Source organism: Centroberyx gerrardi, chromosome 12 (genome assembly GCF_048128805.1).
Source record: "Centroberyx gerrardi isolate f3 chromosome 12, fCenGer3.hap1.cur.20231027, whole genome shotgun sequence".
Lineage (NCBI taxonomy): Eukaryota > Metazoa > Chordata > Actinopteri > Beryciformes > Berycidae > Centroberyx > Centroberyx gerrardi.
Window position 1 is genome coordinate 12,148,065 of NC_136008.1, and position 17,628 is coordinate 12,165,692.

General features: G+C 44.2%; 1 protein-coding gene across 7 annotated transcripts; it reads right to left on the reverse strand.

Moving 5' to 3' along the window:
• Window positions 1-4,678: 4,678 nt before the first annotated feature.
• Window positions 4,679-17,310, reverse strand: casp2 (caspase 2, apoptosis-related cysteine peptidase). Of its 7 annotated transcripts, none has more exons than XM_078287374.1 (13): window positions 17,193-17,310; window positions 16,407-16,566; window positions 16,094-16,264; window positions 15,916-15,990; window positions 15,496-15,684; window positions 15,191-15,260; window positions 14,552-14,643; window positions 13,626-13,808; window positions 12,835-12,963; window positions 12,657-12,747; window positions 7,423-7,623; window positions 6,779-6,888; window positions 4,679-6,618 (listed from the first exon to the last, which is right to left on the reverse strand). In XM_078287374.1, exons 2-13 carry the CDS (start codon window positions 16,554-16,556, stop codon window positions 6,484-6,486), a joined length of 1,596 nt encoding a protein of 531 aa, XP_078143500.1. In that variant the 5' UTR covers window positions 16,557-16,566; window positions 17,193-17,310; the 3' UTR covers window positions 4,679-6,483. The 7 variants fall into 7 exon arrangements, with proteins under 7 accessions (XP_078143500.1, XP_078143501.1, XP_078143499.1 ...); XM_078287375.1 differs by having other exon boundaries at window positions 7,435-7,623; window positions 17,081-17,304; XM_078287373.1 differs by having other exon boundaries at window positions 17,081-17,304.
• Window positions 17,311-17,628: the final 318 nt, after the last annotated feature.

Here is a 17,628-nt window from a genome sequence, read left to right on the forward strand (position 1 = left end):
ATGTACACTGTATCTGTCCCTATTAAATAAATGAATACATTTTGCTGAATATTATAATTGCGATATAAATTGCAATACAGTATACAGACAGATTTTTCAATATTTTAGACTTTGCAGTCAACATTTTTAATTAAAAAAAAAATCTGATGTTGCTGCTTAATATTTGCTGTGTTTAAATACAATGAAAGTTTTTTTTTTATATAATGCAAATCAATTCAATTTATAGGCCAGACATTGGGCTCAGCACCAGAAAACCATGTTTTGAGCAGCCACCGCTCTAATAAAATATTGCAGTCTCTTACGATTTGGAAAATGAAGGAGTTCATATTACGCTTTATTTTATTTTTTCCGATTACTTGTACAGCCCTTTTAGGTTCCACTACAAATACCCAGCTGCAAACCTGTAACTGGCTTCATAACTGAAACTGTGATTTTTTCGTTCTTGGATCCCATGAGGTTTTCTTAAGTTTTGCTTCCTTTTCCAAGCAGTCTCACCTATGACTTAAGCGCCGTGTCCACCCTTTCACCTTTCTCTCTCTCTCTCTCTTCCCCCTAACTTTCCCTCTCACCACCCCTTGTCCCCATCCATCCAACCCCCACCCCCGAGGTGAAACCTTACTCGTGGATAAATTTAGCACCAGTGTGACCCAATGTTCACTGACACACTTCTCCGCACCTCTCCCTCTCTCACGCTGTTTGTCTCTCTTTCAGCCCATCTCTCTGGGGAGGCCTGTTGTGCAGACAGATGGAGGGGTTTAAACTTTACACAACACAATAACACTGACAAGTCATTGATACTGTATTGCAATATTAGCAAGCTGTTCATCCTGTAACTATTGATCTGGTAGCTAATAGTTTGGTTATTACATTATAGTCACTTCTGTAATTGAATAGATGAATCATGTGACTGCGATATCATATGAAATTTAATTGCTTAATCGGTCTACATCCCAGGCATTCCTGTCGGTAAGAGTTTTGGCAGATGAACACAAACCCTTTAGGAGGCTATAACATCTGAGACTCATAAGATCCATTTCATTGCTGTTGACATGCTCAGATTTTTTTCACCCATCTCCTCATCTCAACCTGATTTTTACCACATCCAATAAATAAACAACATACAACCAGTTGTATGAAGGCAAGAACAAATACACGTGTGCATAAATCTATAGACACACACACACGCGCACACACACACACACACACACGCCTCTATCTCTGGCCTCACCACCCTGCCGGAGTGTGTCTGTCAGCATGACCTGAGTCCACAGAGGTCGCTTCCTCCCCGTTAAGGTCAAGGGTCAAGCACAGCTGTGTGACCTGGAAGTGATTAACACAACTGCACTAACACTAACAACGCAGGCGCCCAACAATAACACACACAGGCCCAGTGTGCGTCTGCCAAGCTTTATCTGGCTAAGCCCAACTTTATGAAATTATGCACTGCCATATCCTACCCCTGATCAATAAATAAATTCTATTAGGACAGTGTATTAACAGCTCTACACACACACTCCTCACACCCTTCACGGCACTAATTTCCTCCCTCGCACGCACGCACACACACACACACACAGTCACTGCTCTCACACCTGAGATGTGTGTCTAAGCAACTTCAGCAGAGACACATTAAACCTGTAAATAGTGTCATTAATTGAGATTTCTTATTTATATCTGACCCGCGGCTCCCTGGAGGCTCTGTAAGGGCCGGGGATTAGGGATTTGGCTTTGGGCAATCATCCATCTCCTCCCAGGAAAAGACAGAGGGGAGGAAAGGAGGGAGAAAGACTAAGGGGAACGGTATTGACACTCTCTCACCTCTCCTCCTCACTTTCTCAGTGGCTCACACAGTGATCTGCTCCAACACATATAAACACTCCGGTTGCTCTAAAGTCCCTCGTTCACCAATCTGTCATTCTCTCTGCTTATAATTCACATTCACCTCTGTAGCAAAAGGATCGTTTTGAATCCTGTTTGCCAATTTCTCTGTCATAGAATGTCAACACAGTGCTTCAAATTGAGTTCGAGAAAAATCCCATGTGCTGTCTGTCGTTAATTTCTACAGAGCAGGTGTGTTTCATGGTACCAGGAAAAAGTCAATGGAGTCAAAGGCAGTGAAACACCGCTAGACAAGATCAAGATGATACTTGGAGGAATGGCCATCATTCTGGATGAGCTTTTAAACAGATGAACCGGTGGATACAGTGACATGACTTCATGTCTCAACACGTACATCTAACCTGTCTGCTCAGGTTTCCTGTATATAGGTATTTATATCCACCAACACATGAAAACAGCAATGGCTTTACAAGGCTGAAGCTTGAGGAGGGGTACAGTGGTAGATAGAAGGGGTCACAAAGAAAAAACACACCAGAACACCCACTCATTGTACTGAGGGAATTAGGACAAAACAAAAAAAGAAAACGGGAAATGCAAGAAAATAGAAAACACGTAACACATTGGAAATTAATGGTAATAGAACGTTCAAAAACAAAATAATAAAATCTCTGCCTGTTACTGGGATGTGTTTCCATTTATCGTTTCATAATGTGCGCACTGTGAAGCCCTTTGAGACTGTAACTGTGATTCGGGGCTACACAAATAAAACTTAACTTGACGTGAGACTTCACAAATACTGTTCAAGAGGAAAGTGGAATGGAGGAGGAGTGAAGATGACAAGGTGTGAGATAGTAAGGATGACCAGTAGCGATTCGACACAAGGGCATTAGGACAGGTCTATGTGCCAAAGTAGGAAAGCATGAAAGACAGCAGACAGCTAGCTGACTAAAGGATGCGCTGGATAAACACACATATGACCAGGAGGTAATGGTGGAAGAAAAATCTAATTAAGGATAGGAGAAAGAGAGAGAGAAACAGTGAAAGTAACTGACTGGTGAGGAACAGTAAAGGATGGAAAAGAGAGGAAGTGGCAGGTGGGTAGCTGGATATTACAGGGAGAAGTCAGAGGCGGTGTGTGAAACAAGAGGGGGGAAAAAATACATTTTGATAGATAGAAAGGACAGGATTTTGAAGGATAGAGAGGTAGACAGGCAGGCAGAGACAGAGGAAGATCGGGAAAGACCTACCAGGGTCTGTTGGTATCTCAGAGCCTTCCTTTGCGACGCATCTGCAGCCATTGACACGCTGTCACTGACCCAAAAATAACCCCGCTGGACACCCCAGCATTTCCAACGGCGTGGGCAACACCACACACACACTCTCTCTTACATACACTTACACCAGCTCAATGAAAATCAAAACACAAACATCATCTTAGTTTCTTAGTCTCACACAAACACATTCTCAAACACAAGCGTCCCGTACATAAATTCAGAAAACACAGACGTTTTTTTTCCCAGACTCGATCTTCTCCAGATGATCCAGAGGCTGAGAGCCATCCAGCTCCGCTGCAGGACTGACGGACGGACAGACAGAAATACAGACGGGCGGACAAAGCAGAGCACAGCGATATGATGAGGCAGCGAAGGACGCAGCGCTTTCCTTTATTAGAACTGCAGACACCTAATAACATACACACGCACGCGCAACTTGTTGCCCTTAGCAGCACCCTCCCTGCCAGCGGGCCATTAGGTGTGTTTTTGGATGGAGTGTTCTTGTTTGGACAGGGGGTAAGTGGGTGGGGGCTGGGGGTGTGGAGGGGAGGGCACCCCCCCATAGGGCTGCCCCTGCAACGTGAGCAGGAAGGTGCACATGACACCCCTATGACAGCTCTCACCTAATCAGCCAATGATGCAAGGCAATCCCCCGTAACGCTCACATGCTATAGCAGTCCCCCTCCATCCAAAAGAACTCGCCCCAAATGTGCCCTCCCACAGTAAAACTACCCCCCAAAAATGCAACATGGCAGATGCTCCCTCATAAGCTAAGACATCATTCGCCAAAGCGGCTGCATGTTAACGCACGTGAACCCACAGACTAGCTGAAAGAATGATGGACCATCGCTGTAGTTCCGGTTCCCACTGCTGCGCCCCTTGGAGAGACCGCATCCCAGTCAGACAAACTGATCTTAACGTCTCTAACTCTTCTGTGGCTCTTTCCCCCGGTTCCTCCTTTCAGGCTGATGAGACAGGCTGGCATATGACAGCCACACACACACACACACACAAACCATAGATCCCCTTAACCCCGCCCCGCTTTGTGGTCCACACGCCAAATGCATAACAGCCTAATCTCACAGCGCACCGGAGGCCAGCGAGAAATGTGTCACTCTGACCGTCGGGGAGTGTGTGTGTGTGTGTCAAGGGAGAATGACTGTGGACAGCTGGCTGGGGCTCTATCTGATACACAGAGAACATTATCACTGGTGGTGGGCTGTGAGAGAGATACATACAGCCTAGTCACAGCAAGGAGACCTGAGTGCAGCGGAATAGCTGGGACCCAGTTACACTATACCTGAGAACTAGGAGGGTTGAAGAGGACAGGCTGTACACAAGGAACAACACACACAAACACAGCAACAAGGAGGATCAAATAAAGTGCAGCATGCAGAGTGAACATGCATGCATAGTTCTCACACTCGCTGGAGTATCCAACCAAAATTTGATGTATGCACGCTGGTAGGAAAACATACGTGCACAGACAGGCACGCAGATACAGACACATGTACATGCATGTGCACACACGCAGCTGAAAAGAAAAAAACAAAAGTTTTGCTTGATTAAAAAACCATGAGCTGTTTATTGTATAGAACAACATTTGGCAGTCATTGTTATTGACAGAAATAAAATCTCTCCCCCCACACACACTGTGCCTCACCATAGCTTGGCAGTGAACCTGACCCTTCAGTACTTCTTACACTGTAGGAGAGTTACCCTTTGATACTGCTCCAATGTTGGTTTTACATTAACCTCCCAAATGGTCAAAATCAAGACGGAAAGAGCAGATCCAAGATGAAGGTAAACTCTACCAGGAGCACTTCACGCACAGCATAAGTACATGCTTCTTTGTTTATGGATGGTTAACAATCAATACTGTTTCGTCCATATCGTCTTTTCTTGACTACAACACTGTTGTAACAAAACACACTTGCCTGGTCAGGGCTTTTCTGGGAAACGTCAATGCTCATGTGGTCTTGAGAAATACATTCCTGTGTGTGTGGGGCCGTCAAAGCAATACAGTATACTGTAAATGCGCCTCCATGGTCATAAATTAATCTAATAGATCATTCTCACATGGCACAGGTTGCTGTAGAAAACTGCATATCGTTTATACTTTAGGAAGACATAGATGTTTTATCCTTACTGTATCTCATACAGCAAAACAACCTTCACAAAAATACAGTAAGGGGACTAACTAAAAGTGTGGGGTCCACACAGGGAGAAATACTATTAGGAGTCAGAGTTAGCATAAAGGTCAGAGTTCATACTGTAGGTGCATGACCCAAGAAGTAGCACCACATTCCCCTGGCGGACCACCACCCTGGGAGGGCCAGCTCTACAGTAGCACAACTGATATGGAAAGAAACTTGCACGCTATCAATGGCTGCAAACGTGCAATTTAAGGTTAAAAAGCAGAATTTTCCCAAGTGAATTCCAATAACGGACTGAAACACTTGTCAAGATTTTGCTCTGAAGCTGCCCCTTATGTGTTGTTCCTCTCCATGAGGTAAAAGATATGCCAGAAATAATTGTGAACTACTCTAACGGGAGCAGTTCAAAACTTGCAACAATAACTTTACTGTTAAATCATCAATGTGGCTGACTACAGCTGTCAAATAATGGCTGACTGCAATTACGCCAGCAAACGTCATTTGGAAGTCCCAAGAGTTACGGGAAATATTGTGAGAGAGATGGTGAAATGCATTTGCCTCTGCTGCAGTAACCTCATCGTTCTATACTGCCCCCTGCCTGTCACTATACCAATCAACAAGAAACGGTCACAAGTTACAAACAACATTATGTACAAACAAAGGGAATGGGCTTAAAAATTCTTATAAAAACAATTTGATACAAAATAAAGCAACAAAAATAGATCTGTGTACAAAATACATTTTTAAAAAAGAGACTCTTGAAACCTCAAAGTAGCTGTGCAGTAGGAAATCAAAAGCCCCCGAAAAATAAGATTCTGTCTGTTAGTTAAAAAGGATCAACTTTTAAACCCCATAACTGGCATAGATATAGACACACATGGACAGGCTTAGCTAATAAGTTGTATGCAAATACACTGCCCATTTCCAAGTACATGTAGATTAACATAAGCTTGTTCCTTTTTCCTTTCCAAGATTTCTGTGAATGTACGCGCGTGTGTGGGTTTGGGGAGGTGGCATTTGCACAGCAAATGTGAATGAATAAATCCTCTGTTTGTATGCGAGTGTGTGGAGTTGTAACAGGGGAATGTGTGAGTGTGTGGCAGTAATTGGAGCGGAATGAACGAGCGTGTGCCTGTAGTGAGGAGAGGCTTGAATGCAAGGAATGGTCTGTGTGTGTGTGTGTGTGTCTTTGTGTGTACGTGCATATTTGCATGTCAATACTGGGGGTGGTACTTGGGGAACAGGTAGAGGTCTTTGCACAGAGAGCTGGTGAACTCGGACATCTCTTTGCAGCGATGGTGGGCGGTGCCGGGGGCGTAACCCTCCCTCTCCTTGATACGCCCGTTCACCTGAAGACAGGGAGGAGAAAATGAGGGGAAGAGAAAATTAAGTTAATATAATGCCCTAAAAAAGTTGATTAAAAATTCTACAGAAAGTACATTCTATGTTGTGTGAGTATGTGTGTGTGTGTGTGTGTGTGTGTGTGTGTGTGTGGGACGCTCGAGTTACCTGCACCAGGATGTCTGCGAGGTGTGTGTCTCTGGCACGGAGGCGGAGTGCTGTGTTGATTTCTTGGATAAACCAGGATCCTCTCTTGGTGTTCCTCATGGCTGCTGTGCCTTGAGAAGGGAGAGATCAAACATTAAAAGCTGCATCATTACACTGGGATGAGATGCAGGGTGACAGCACCAAGGTGCTCTCTGGGTCTGGTATTTGCATAACTGAGAAAACACACTGCGAAACATAAACAATGTTGACAACTAAAAGGTGAATTTGGACAGTTAAAAGGAGAACTGAGCTGTTATTTACAAAAAAATGAAATATGCCTGCAGTGGTAGAGAATATGATCACTGTTCTGGGAAAAAGTAATTTAAGCTTTAAGTCCAATATGGGTAACAGGTAAAGGCAGTGTACACAAGAAATTTTACCAACCAATATGATCGATTTTCCCCCCTGACACCTTTGTTCCTTGAAGCCAGCAATGTCATCCATATTGATTTTGTTGCAGTTAACAATTCCTGTCCATGCTGCATGCAATATTGCCTATCTCCACTGCATCACCAATTTACCCACCAATCATTATTTTTTAAATTACACAGTTGCACAATTCATACACAAATCCACCCCAGAATGGTAAAAGACATGAAACTCACAAAGTCTCTGACCTTTGAGTGACGCAAAGCCACAGATCATGTCAGAGCGCTGGGGCAGTTTAATCCTGGGCCTCCCCATCTCCCCTCTTTGTCTGGAGTCCGCATCCCCCTCTCCTTCCCTTCCTGCGTCCCGCTGCTCGCAGCTAGGGGAGCAGGTCCTCTCTGGCCCGTCTATCTGCTCCACTCCGCAGTCCATCTCCTCTGGAAGACAGAGTACAGTGAGAATGTTTAAAGTTAAACTCTTACACCAGTCTCTCTTTTACAACAAGCTCTTGTGCAAAAATGTTTTGCTTCTGACCAAATCCAAGATAAAGTTGTGTTTTATACAACTGATGTTGATGTCAAACTCAGGGGTTTATATTGATTTTCTGTAATTCTGTGATAAATCAAAAGCTGAGAAAAAAGCTGAAACGTAGTTTCTATAATTATCCCGGGTATTAATGCTAGGGAGATCTTTTTCATTGGATTTTGTCATATTCTTTGAAATGACTGTACAAGTTCAATTAAGAAAAAGTCAAAGGGCCTCATTCACATAATTTTTTTTTTTCTTCTTACTTTTATTCTTGAGAAAGGAGCCTATGAAAAACCAATGTGGCATTCATGAAACATGCACAATGTCCTCAGGCGCATCTGATGATGAATGTCAATTGTTCATAAATTGGATGCGCGTGGCTGTCGATGTTGACTAGCAGAGGTAGACACCCTGGCAACCCAATGAAAGGTATGCTGACTTAAGAGTCATGTGCAAATAGAAAACACTAATGGAAAGATGGAGAAACCATGGCGAAGAGACCCAAGACGAAAAATTTCAAACTCTGAAATAGAAGTGTTCTTGTCAGGAGTGAGTGGAAAAAGGAAAACATTTTTTTTTTAAGTGTAAGCAGTGGAGTGACGGGGACCGAGAAAAAATGCCTGGCAACAAAATTACTGATGCTGTCAATGCTGTAACATCAGAGGCATGCACCTTGGATCATTTAAAAATGATTTTATGTAAAGTTAGAATCTGAAAAGCATATAACTCCAAATAGATGCAGTTTATTAACTACAGGTGGAGGGCAGGGCACCGTCGAGCTGCCCGATTTGGACCAAAGGATTGGGGGAATAATAGGTTACACTGCGCCGTCAGATGTCATCAGCAGAGTTCGATATTGATTCAACTCAAGCAGCATTTTCATCAGATGCTAAGCTCAGATCTTAGGCTATATCATGCTGTTGGTTCTGACTGCTCTTGACAGGAGCTTTACACTTGCAGTATCCAAGCACATCTAACGGACTTTCAATGCATCTATGGTGCACTCTGTGGCGAGGTGAGTGCGCCTACGACAATAATTATACGATTGCTCCTGGAGGATCTGGGGGTTCGTCGCGGGTGTGATCAGCCATGTGGTCAGGGCATAACCTCTAATTACATAAGCCCCTTTCACACATGCAGCCTGTTCCATCAATGTGAAGGCAATGTGACGGCATGCCGTCATGTGTGAACAGCAGCCAGAGTGGAAATGCCAGTATATCAGTGCTGTCGATTTCCCAGCTCAGGACGTTGTAACGTTACTAGTAATGTTCCGTATCGACTGTATGTGTGAAAGGCGCCAGAACATTGACGGCACAAGCACTGTCCATGTATTTTTGCTCATTCTATTTTCTTTTCACAAACAGAAATTTAAAAAATGAAGAACGAATGGTGATTTGATTTTCATTTAAAAATCCACAACTGAAAAACGGAAATAGAAGGTATTTTTCATTTTCCTGGTCAGAAACGGCAGAATCAACATTTAGAAAGGACTTGATTTTCCTTTTCTTCTTTGTAAAACACACAATAAAAATAATAAATAAAGAAAACAATAACGAAAAAGCCCGTTTTGGATCTGAGTGAGAAGCCGCTGCTGTGCGTCTTTCAGCAGAGAGAGAGAGAGAGAGAGAGAGAGAGAGAGAGAGAGAGAGAGAGAGAGAGAGAGAGAGAGAGAGAGAGAGAGAGAGAGAGAGAGAGAGAGAGAGAGAGAGAGAGAGAGGCCTGCTCAACTCAGTAATAAACTTTATTTCTGATAGAAAATATGTTCAAAGACCATTTTACTAATCCATACTCCTATCTGGAATAATTTCACCTTCCTGAGAGCTGAGAAAGCTCCAACACGTGGATATTAGAATATCGCGCATATCAGATACATAATTAGACCTATCGTGCGTGATCAATCAACAGGTTATTATTATTAACGAGTCTGATTTTTCTGGCCAAATACGTTTTTCATTTTTTTTTATTTCCGTTTCTGAAAAGAAAATAGAATGACCAAAAAAATACACGGACCAATCAAGCACAACGTTAGGACTGTAGGAGGGGAATACAAACCACCAGACAACAGTCTGGAGCTTTACTTTTTTTGAGGAAAATATGGAATTGGACAGACGATGAAATAAGAGAGATCCTGGCAGTCGGGTGGACGGAGAGATTAACCCGCCGTGTTTTTAAACTGCAGAGACTCTGCCGGTTAAACGTAATTTCCGGGAGATGACAACAGCGGAATGTAACGGTATGGCCAGTGCTGTGTGAACGGCAGCGTTACGTTACAAAGGCAGAACGGCATGATCAACGACCCGGCGTCAGTGTGGAGAGGCCTGCAGGAAATCACCAACTACAGGAGACCATCCCCCCACACTGGGGAGAACCTTCAACTGGCCGACGACCTGAATGTGTTTTACTGCAGGTTTGATAAGCCCACATTCACACCTCACACCCACTCTGACCACATCAAACAACCATCTGCACCCCATGCCACCCCCTCCCCCCTCCCCACTGACCCCCCACCTGCACTCAGGATCTGTGAAGAGGATGTGAGTAAGCTCTTTCATAGACAGAAGATCAGGAAGGCACCAGGCCCAGACGGCGTTTCACCCTCCTGCCTGAAAGTCTGTGCTGACCAGCTAGCCCCCATCTTTACACAGATCTTCAACAGATCACTGGAGCTGTGTGAAGTCCCCTCCTGCTTCAAACGCTCCACAATCATCCCGGTCCCCAAGAAACCCTCTATCACAGGATTAAATGACTACAGGCCCGTCGCCCTGACGTCTGTGGTCATGAAATCCTTCGAGAGACTGGTGTTGGCCCACCTGAAAGACATCACAGGCCGCCTGCTGGACCCCCTGCAGTTTGCCTACCGGGCAAACAGGTCAGTGGATGATGCAGTCAACACGGGACTGCACTACATCCTGCAACACCTCAACTCCCCAGGGACATACGCAAGGATCCTGTTTGTGGACTTCAGCTCAGCGTTCAACACCATCATACCAGAAATCCTCCGCTCCAAACTCACCCAGCTCGCTGTGCCAGCCTCCACCTATCAGTGGATCACAGACTTCCTGACAGACAGGAGGCAGCAGGTGAGGCTGGGGAAAATCACATCCAGCACCCGGACAATCAGCACTGGCGCCCCCCAGGGATGTGTGCTCTCCCCTCTGCTCTTCTCCCTCTACACGACTGCACCTCAGGAGACCCATCTGTCAAACTCCTGAAGTTTGCAGACGACACAACGGTCATCGGCCTCATCCGAGACGGTGACGAGTCTGCATACAGACGGGAGGTTGAACAGCTCTGGTGTGGTCATAACAACCTGGAGCTGAACAAGCTCAAAACTGTGGAGATGACAGTGGACTTCAGGAGGAGCCCCCCAACACTGCCCCCCCTCACCATACTCAACAGCACCGTGTCTGCTGTGGAACCCTTCAGGTTTCTGGGATCCACAATCTCCCAGGACCTAAAGTGGGCGTCCAACATAGACACACTCATCAAAAAGGCCCAGCAGAGGATGTACTTCCTACGCCAGCTCAGGAAGTTCAACCTGCCTCAGGAGCTGCTGATCCAGTTAAACTCTGCAATAATCCAATCTGTTCTCTGCACATCCATCACTGTCTGGTTTGGATCGGCCACCAAACAGGACAGGAACAGACTACAAAGGACAGTCAGGACTGCAGAAAAAAATCATTGGGGCCAACCTGCCCTCCATTCAGGACTTATACATCTCCAGAGTCAGGAAACGGGCAGGAAAGATCACTGCAGACCCATCACACCCTGGACACAACCTGTTCCAACTCCTCCCCTCTGGTAGGCGCTACAGAACACTGTACGCCAAAACAACCAGACACAAGAACAGTCTCTTCCCACAGGCCATCACTCTGATGAACACTTAAATCAGTCATACAGTGACAGAAACTATCCCTGTGCAATAAACCTGTAACACCTACCTCATGTATATAATTTATATTTATTCTGTGTAAGTACATTGAGAGCAACAAAAAACTGGAGTCAAATTCCTAGTATGTGTACATACTTGGCCAATAAAGCTGATTCTGATTCTGATTCTGATTGTGTGAACAACACAAACTGTTACCATTACCAGCACACTCAATCTGGCACTTTGACGGGTTTCATGTGTGAAAGGGGCTATAGAGACAAACTAGTTGACCCTGGTTAATATAGCCTAGCCAACAGGAAACCACATTTAGGTTTAGGTTGTTGTCACAGAGTAATCGCATGCCTCTGGAGTGTCATTGTTTGTGATTAAAATAAGGAAAGACTTTTAGAGACTGTGCTTTGAAGATCCACATTCAGTCTATTGCTCCGATGGTGTTTGGCAGGCTACCAATAGAATGGAAATCTCTTTTTATTCCAGTCTGCTATATTCCCAATATGGGAATATTATGGTGCCAGCTGAATGATGCCATCCACCACATTTGGGAGCGTGTGGCTGACGGACGGCTGTGATATGCCGGCTCGGTTACCCGTCTCCCTCTGGAATGTCCCAGTGGCCAGGAAGGCGAGAGCAGACAGCACCTGGACATGTGGAGGGACAGGCTGCCTCTGTTTTGTTCTCCTGCTCCAGGGTGTTGCAGAGATCCAGGAGATTTGCCCTGGGTAGTCTAAACTTATCATCATGACCCATTCATCGCTCAGATATCTGCACAGTCCCTAAAGGTATGCTCTCTCCTCAAGGCTGCAAATGTGCCGTTGTCAGGTTTGGCTGCAAGCTCATGGGTCTTTATATCATAATTAACGTTTGCGCTGTATGCATGTTTCGTGAATGAGGCTCAAAGAATTGTTTTTAGAAATGAGGGTGAGGGTCTATCTAGTCGAGTACTTGCCTTTAGAGGCCCGCTGCCATGGTTCAAGAGTTTACTTTGTATTCCTTTGTATGTCATTACAATAAATGATAGAGGGGCAAACAGAATACAGCTCAGAGCCTTACCTCCTCTGCAGGCCTGGATGAAAAACATCTTGGGTTTGTTCTGCAGCAGCGGACAGTGGGCATTGTCAAAGGACTCAAACACCCAGTCCAGCTGAAATTGACCAAGGGACAGAATGAAATGTCTGAATCTTTATCCTTGGAGTAAACATACACACACCAAACAAACAAGCAAACTCACCTGCAGCAGCTGTCCATCTGTGCCATAAACAGCTCCTTCCACTCCATGGGAGAGCAGACACACCACACAGCTGTCTACTGTCCGGTGGTCTGGCCGTCGGCAAAACTGCTCAATGCACATCTGCATGCCCTACCCAAAAAAAAAGAGTGAGGGAGAGGGAAGTTAACAGAGATAAGCACATGGCAAAAGACCTTCAACATTTTTGTTTGCCAGTTGCTTTTCCAATATATTTTGAAAGGGCTGCCAAGGTGGCCTAGTGGTTGCAGAGACTGTCCTGGAATTGAAAGGTCACCGGATCAAAACCAGCCAATGTGCCCATCAACAGCCAGGTGTCCTGCTGAAGTGTGTTTGAGCAAGACATTGACACCCCAACCTGCACACTCATTGCAAGCTGCTCTGGATAACAGCATAAGCTAAATGTTTAAAATGTAAAGAATGTTTGCTTTGTGACAACATTATCACACCCTACAAGGAAACGTGGAGGAGGCTCTTCAGACAGCAGCTTGTAAGAAAATGGGAACTGGGCTAAAGTGACACGTCAAACAATAAATCATGAGCACCTTTTCTAAAATAGGTCACCAGGCCTTCTTAAGTACACGTACATTTTTGAACAGCAGTGCCTTGTTGACTTTCTGGAGGTCAAATGGTTACACTCTGGTTTACAGCTGACCATTTCTCTTTTATGACTTCCTTTTTCTATGTTTGTCTACTAAAAATGCTGGATAATTCACTTTAGAAATAATGTCTTTATTGAATCCTATAAATATCGATTTAACCTCTGCCTGTGTTACCTGAGCAGTGAGGTCTCTGCGGACAGTGACTAGGTAGTCCAGCTCTGTGAAGACCTTCCTGAGGACCTCCTCATCCACCTCGCCTCCCTTCCTAGGGTCGAGGTCAGGGGCCGCACAAGGGTCAAAGGTCACATTACTGATGACCAAGGCAAAGCCACGTGGGGATGAACCCATTCTGTAAGACTGGAGTGGGGGAGTGAGGAAGAGAGAAAAATAACAAGCAAGGTAGAGAAATAAAGAAAAAACATGAGAGGGCAAGCTAATGGAACTAATGGAAACACTATTTGCATAAAATGACAACGATATGTTTTTATGAGGCTTAATTTTTTTTCCTATTGATTTTCATTATGAAACCTTATTGCACATGTGCCATTGCGGGACATAAGCCTGACTGCTGCATCACTTTGAGTTTAGCTTGGTTGGTAAGGTATTGGTTTGCCATGCCAGAGATCCCAGCTTCTAATCCTGACTGAGTCAATTTAGCGGCAAACTGGTCGCAGCTTGTCACGAATCATGTGCTTCTTATTATCAGCACTACAAATTGATATAATCTGATATCACTGTATTTTCATGCATCACCGCATCTTGTGCCTCATATCCGCTCAAAGATCTAAGACATGTAGCTTCTCATGAACAGGCAGAGGTCTTGCCCCTGTTGACCGTGTATCAACATAAACTGTTTTCTACTTGTGTAAACACCAAGTAGAAATTATCATCCGAAAAGAATTGATAAAAAAATATAACATTGTACTGACATGTTTTGATATAAAAACCTATCATGTGAAAATGTGCAGCCAACTACATCAGTGAGACAGGCAGCATGACATTAAATACACTGATTTCTTCATTAGGCCACAGGCAAAAAATAACCAAATATCCTCTGCTAACCCGTTTATTTGACCTGGTAGATTGAGGTAGATTTTCACCTGCTGGCAGTGAGAGAGGTAGAAGTCATCAGTGCAGGGAAGCACAGGAGTGGTGATGGGACTATCTGCATCCAGACTCATCTCCATGGACTCTGAAGCACACACACACACACACACACACACACACACACACACACACACACATACAGACACACATGCACACATACAGACACACACACAGAATCACTGTTAAACTCTGCATGTTCCAATTACACTTAAAAATGTATATTATTTTGCAGCTCATTGTGTGCTGCTGCTACTAGAGGTATGACAACAACCTTTGTGCTAACGTTCTGTGAGTGAGTCACTGCCGGGGCGTGTCGCCTGCAGGTGCCAACAACAACTGCCAGACCGACCACACTCCCACTTCTCTCAGTGATAAGGTTATATAACAAAACACTTCCCATAGACTAAACTGTTTCTGTAACTGCACTGTAACATTGAATAGGCTAAACACATTTTTTTAACGTAAAAGTATATAAGCAGACCAGTGTGCAGAATGATTTAATTACCCATCTCTTAAAACTACAAATCAAACCTTTTCCCAGACCCCACCCCGAGTCTCCATGGAAACAGAAAAATATTGTGAACAAAATCTGGTTTGATCTTGAGTGCAGGCCACACTGCAATACCACTCACCATGCGTCCTTGCTCTCTTAGCAGCAATAACCTCTTGTGTGGGAAGTGGGAGGGAAGAGTCCACAAACCTCTGAAATTTAAAATCATGCACAAACTATTAATTACAATACATAATCTGTGGAATAGCAAATAAAAGTAGACTGATAATAAATAATTTCATTCTTTTGTGGTGGCTATTGTTTGCAGTGGGAACATAACATTTCATTAATTCATAACTTCACTCCTGGGGACTCTCCTGCCTGCCGTCTGATTACCTCAGCAGGCCATCTGGCTATCTGACCTAAGATGTGGTTTGTGATTCTCACATCTGTCTCCTCATCTCTTCCTCTTTTCTTCCTCCTCTTTCTCTCTTTGTCCCTCTCTTCTTCCCTGTCTGGAACCGGCTCTCTGAACGACAGGCAGCTATCTGAGCCTTGGACTCGGCATGATGTGCTGCTGCTCACCTCACTCTTTTCCTCTCTGTCTACTGAGGCGGTCTGTGGAGGACCATGCAACTGAAGCATATAGTTATCAGAATTGTCATTTTTTTCTCCATCTTTGAGTATGTGGAATAAGGCTGTCAATTTTTGATCTTCAAAATTATTTTGAAATCTTTTGACAGAACAATGTTTAATGACAGAAATTCCTCTTGATAATAGCTTTTGTTCAATCTCAGTTTTATGAAAAAGTGACAACAATAATGTCAACAGTAGTCGTGGCTGAGGGATTATATACACTCCGCTCACCTCTCTCTTCTTCTCTGGTGTCTGCAAGAAAAGTCGGCCTGCCTCTCTCTCTGGCTCTGCCTCAGGCTGAAAACTCTGTGAGCAAAAAAAGAGTCTAAGGACTGCACTAAGTCTGGTATGAACTGGTAGTGTACACCCTTATGTGTGTGTTATGATGTTTGATGAAGCGTATCCTCACATCTCCATGCCTCTCTCGGCCATCTTTCTCTGGTGACTGTGTGAGCAGGGCACGCAGGTGCTGCTGCTCAGTGTCTTGGAGAGCTGAGCAGAAGCTGCTAAAGGCTCTGGGACCCCGCTTGGGTAGGAGGAAGAGCAAACGCCAGCTACGCTTCTGAGAAGTCTGCTCAGCCTGGAGTAGAGTAGGAGATCAGATAAGAAACAATGGAAGGTCACCTAGGAAAAACTTCCTACTGTAAATTTTGTGAATGGGTAAAGGGAGCATGGGAGTCTAGCCTTGTTAAGTGAAAATCCAAGTATTGCTATTCACATACCAGAATGCTTTCTGCCATGCTTTCAGTAAGAATGTCGTCTGCCTGCAGCGACTGAATTAGTAACTCGTCCACCACCATTTGTTTGCAGAGAACCGCAGAGCGCTTCCGAAGAGCAAGTCTGTCCCGCTCCAGCATCCCACACTCCAACATTTTGCTCAGACTAGGCACAGACACAAGACAAGACTCATGAAATCCAGAATACAACACTGTAAAGTAAACCACAGCAGCCACCTGTAATAACTGACAGGCTATATCAACAACTCAATAACCTGCCTGTACCTATAAAGCATACTTGTTTGGAAGAGACTGGATCAAGAGTCTTTCTACAAAATGCACTGGACAAGGTGGTTATCTTTTCCTGTCTGATAGCGACCAGTCAGTTATGACAGTAACGTTAGTCCTTACTGGTTCTGGGCTAACTCAATCGGACACATTGCTAGCTAGCCAGACATTAGACATCCATCATCAAGTTACCTATGAAACGTATAAAATAAATCACTTTCTTACGCTACCAAATAAATCATCAACTATGTCAGCTTACGTTAGCAATGCAAATCCAGGTGCACGCAAAGCGATAACCAATAGATTAGTCTGCGAACCTGGCTGTAGTCGGGTAAATTATTATATTTTATAAAATCAAAACAACGTCAATATGCAACCGATTGTATACTCACAGTGAAACGCTGGTTGGCTAATTACTAATGCTAACTAGCTAGCTAGCTAACTTATGAATGCTCTGTTTTCTCCTGCATGAAGTTGCCTAAATGTATTGCCTTACAAACTTACTTCTTAGCGCTCTTCTGCTTCTGCAATTGTACACCAAACCGACCAGATAAATGTGGTAAAAACGTCAATGTATTTCACTCTAATTCACGCAAATTAACAACATCCCCCAGCTTGTAACGTTAACCAACTTCCGCGGGGTATGCAGCGTAGTAGTGGGAAAAGGCGGGGTTACAAAAGTCATTGTTTTGGATCCGAGCCAATGAGAGTGTGAGAAGTTTGAGTGACGTTTCAAGTCGCGAATCAACAGGCTGCTTACAGCAGCTTTTCACCGAATGTAAAACACTGGATCCGAGTGCATTTTGAATTTGAATCTATGTTTTCTGTAAATAACTAACCAATTGATAAGAAGCATTTGGAAGATAGGCACAAACAATCCTCTAATAGTGGACAACATGACTAGAAGAGGACTGAATATCATTGGCTGAAAAGGAAACGT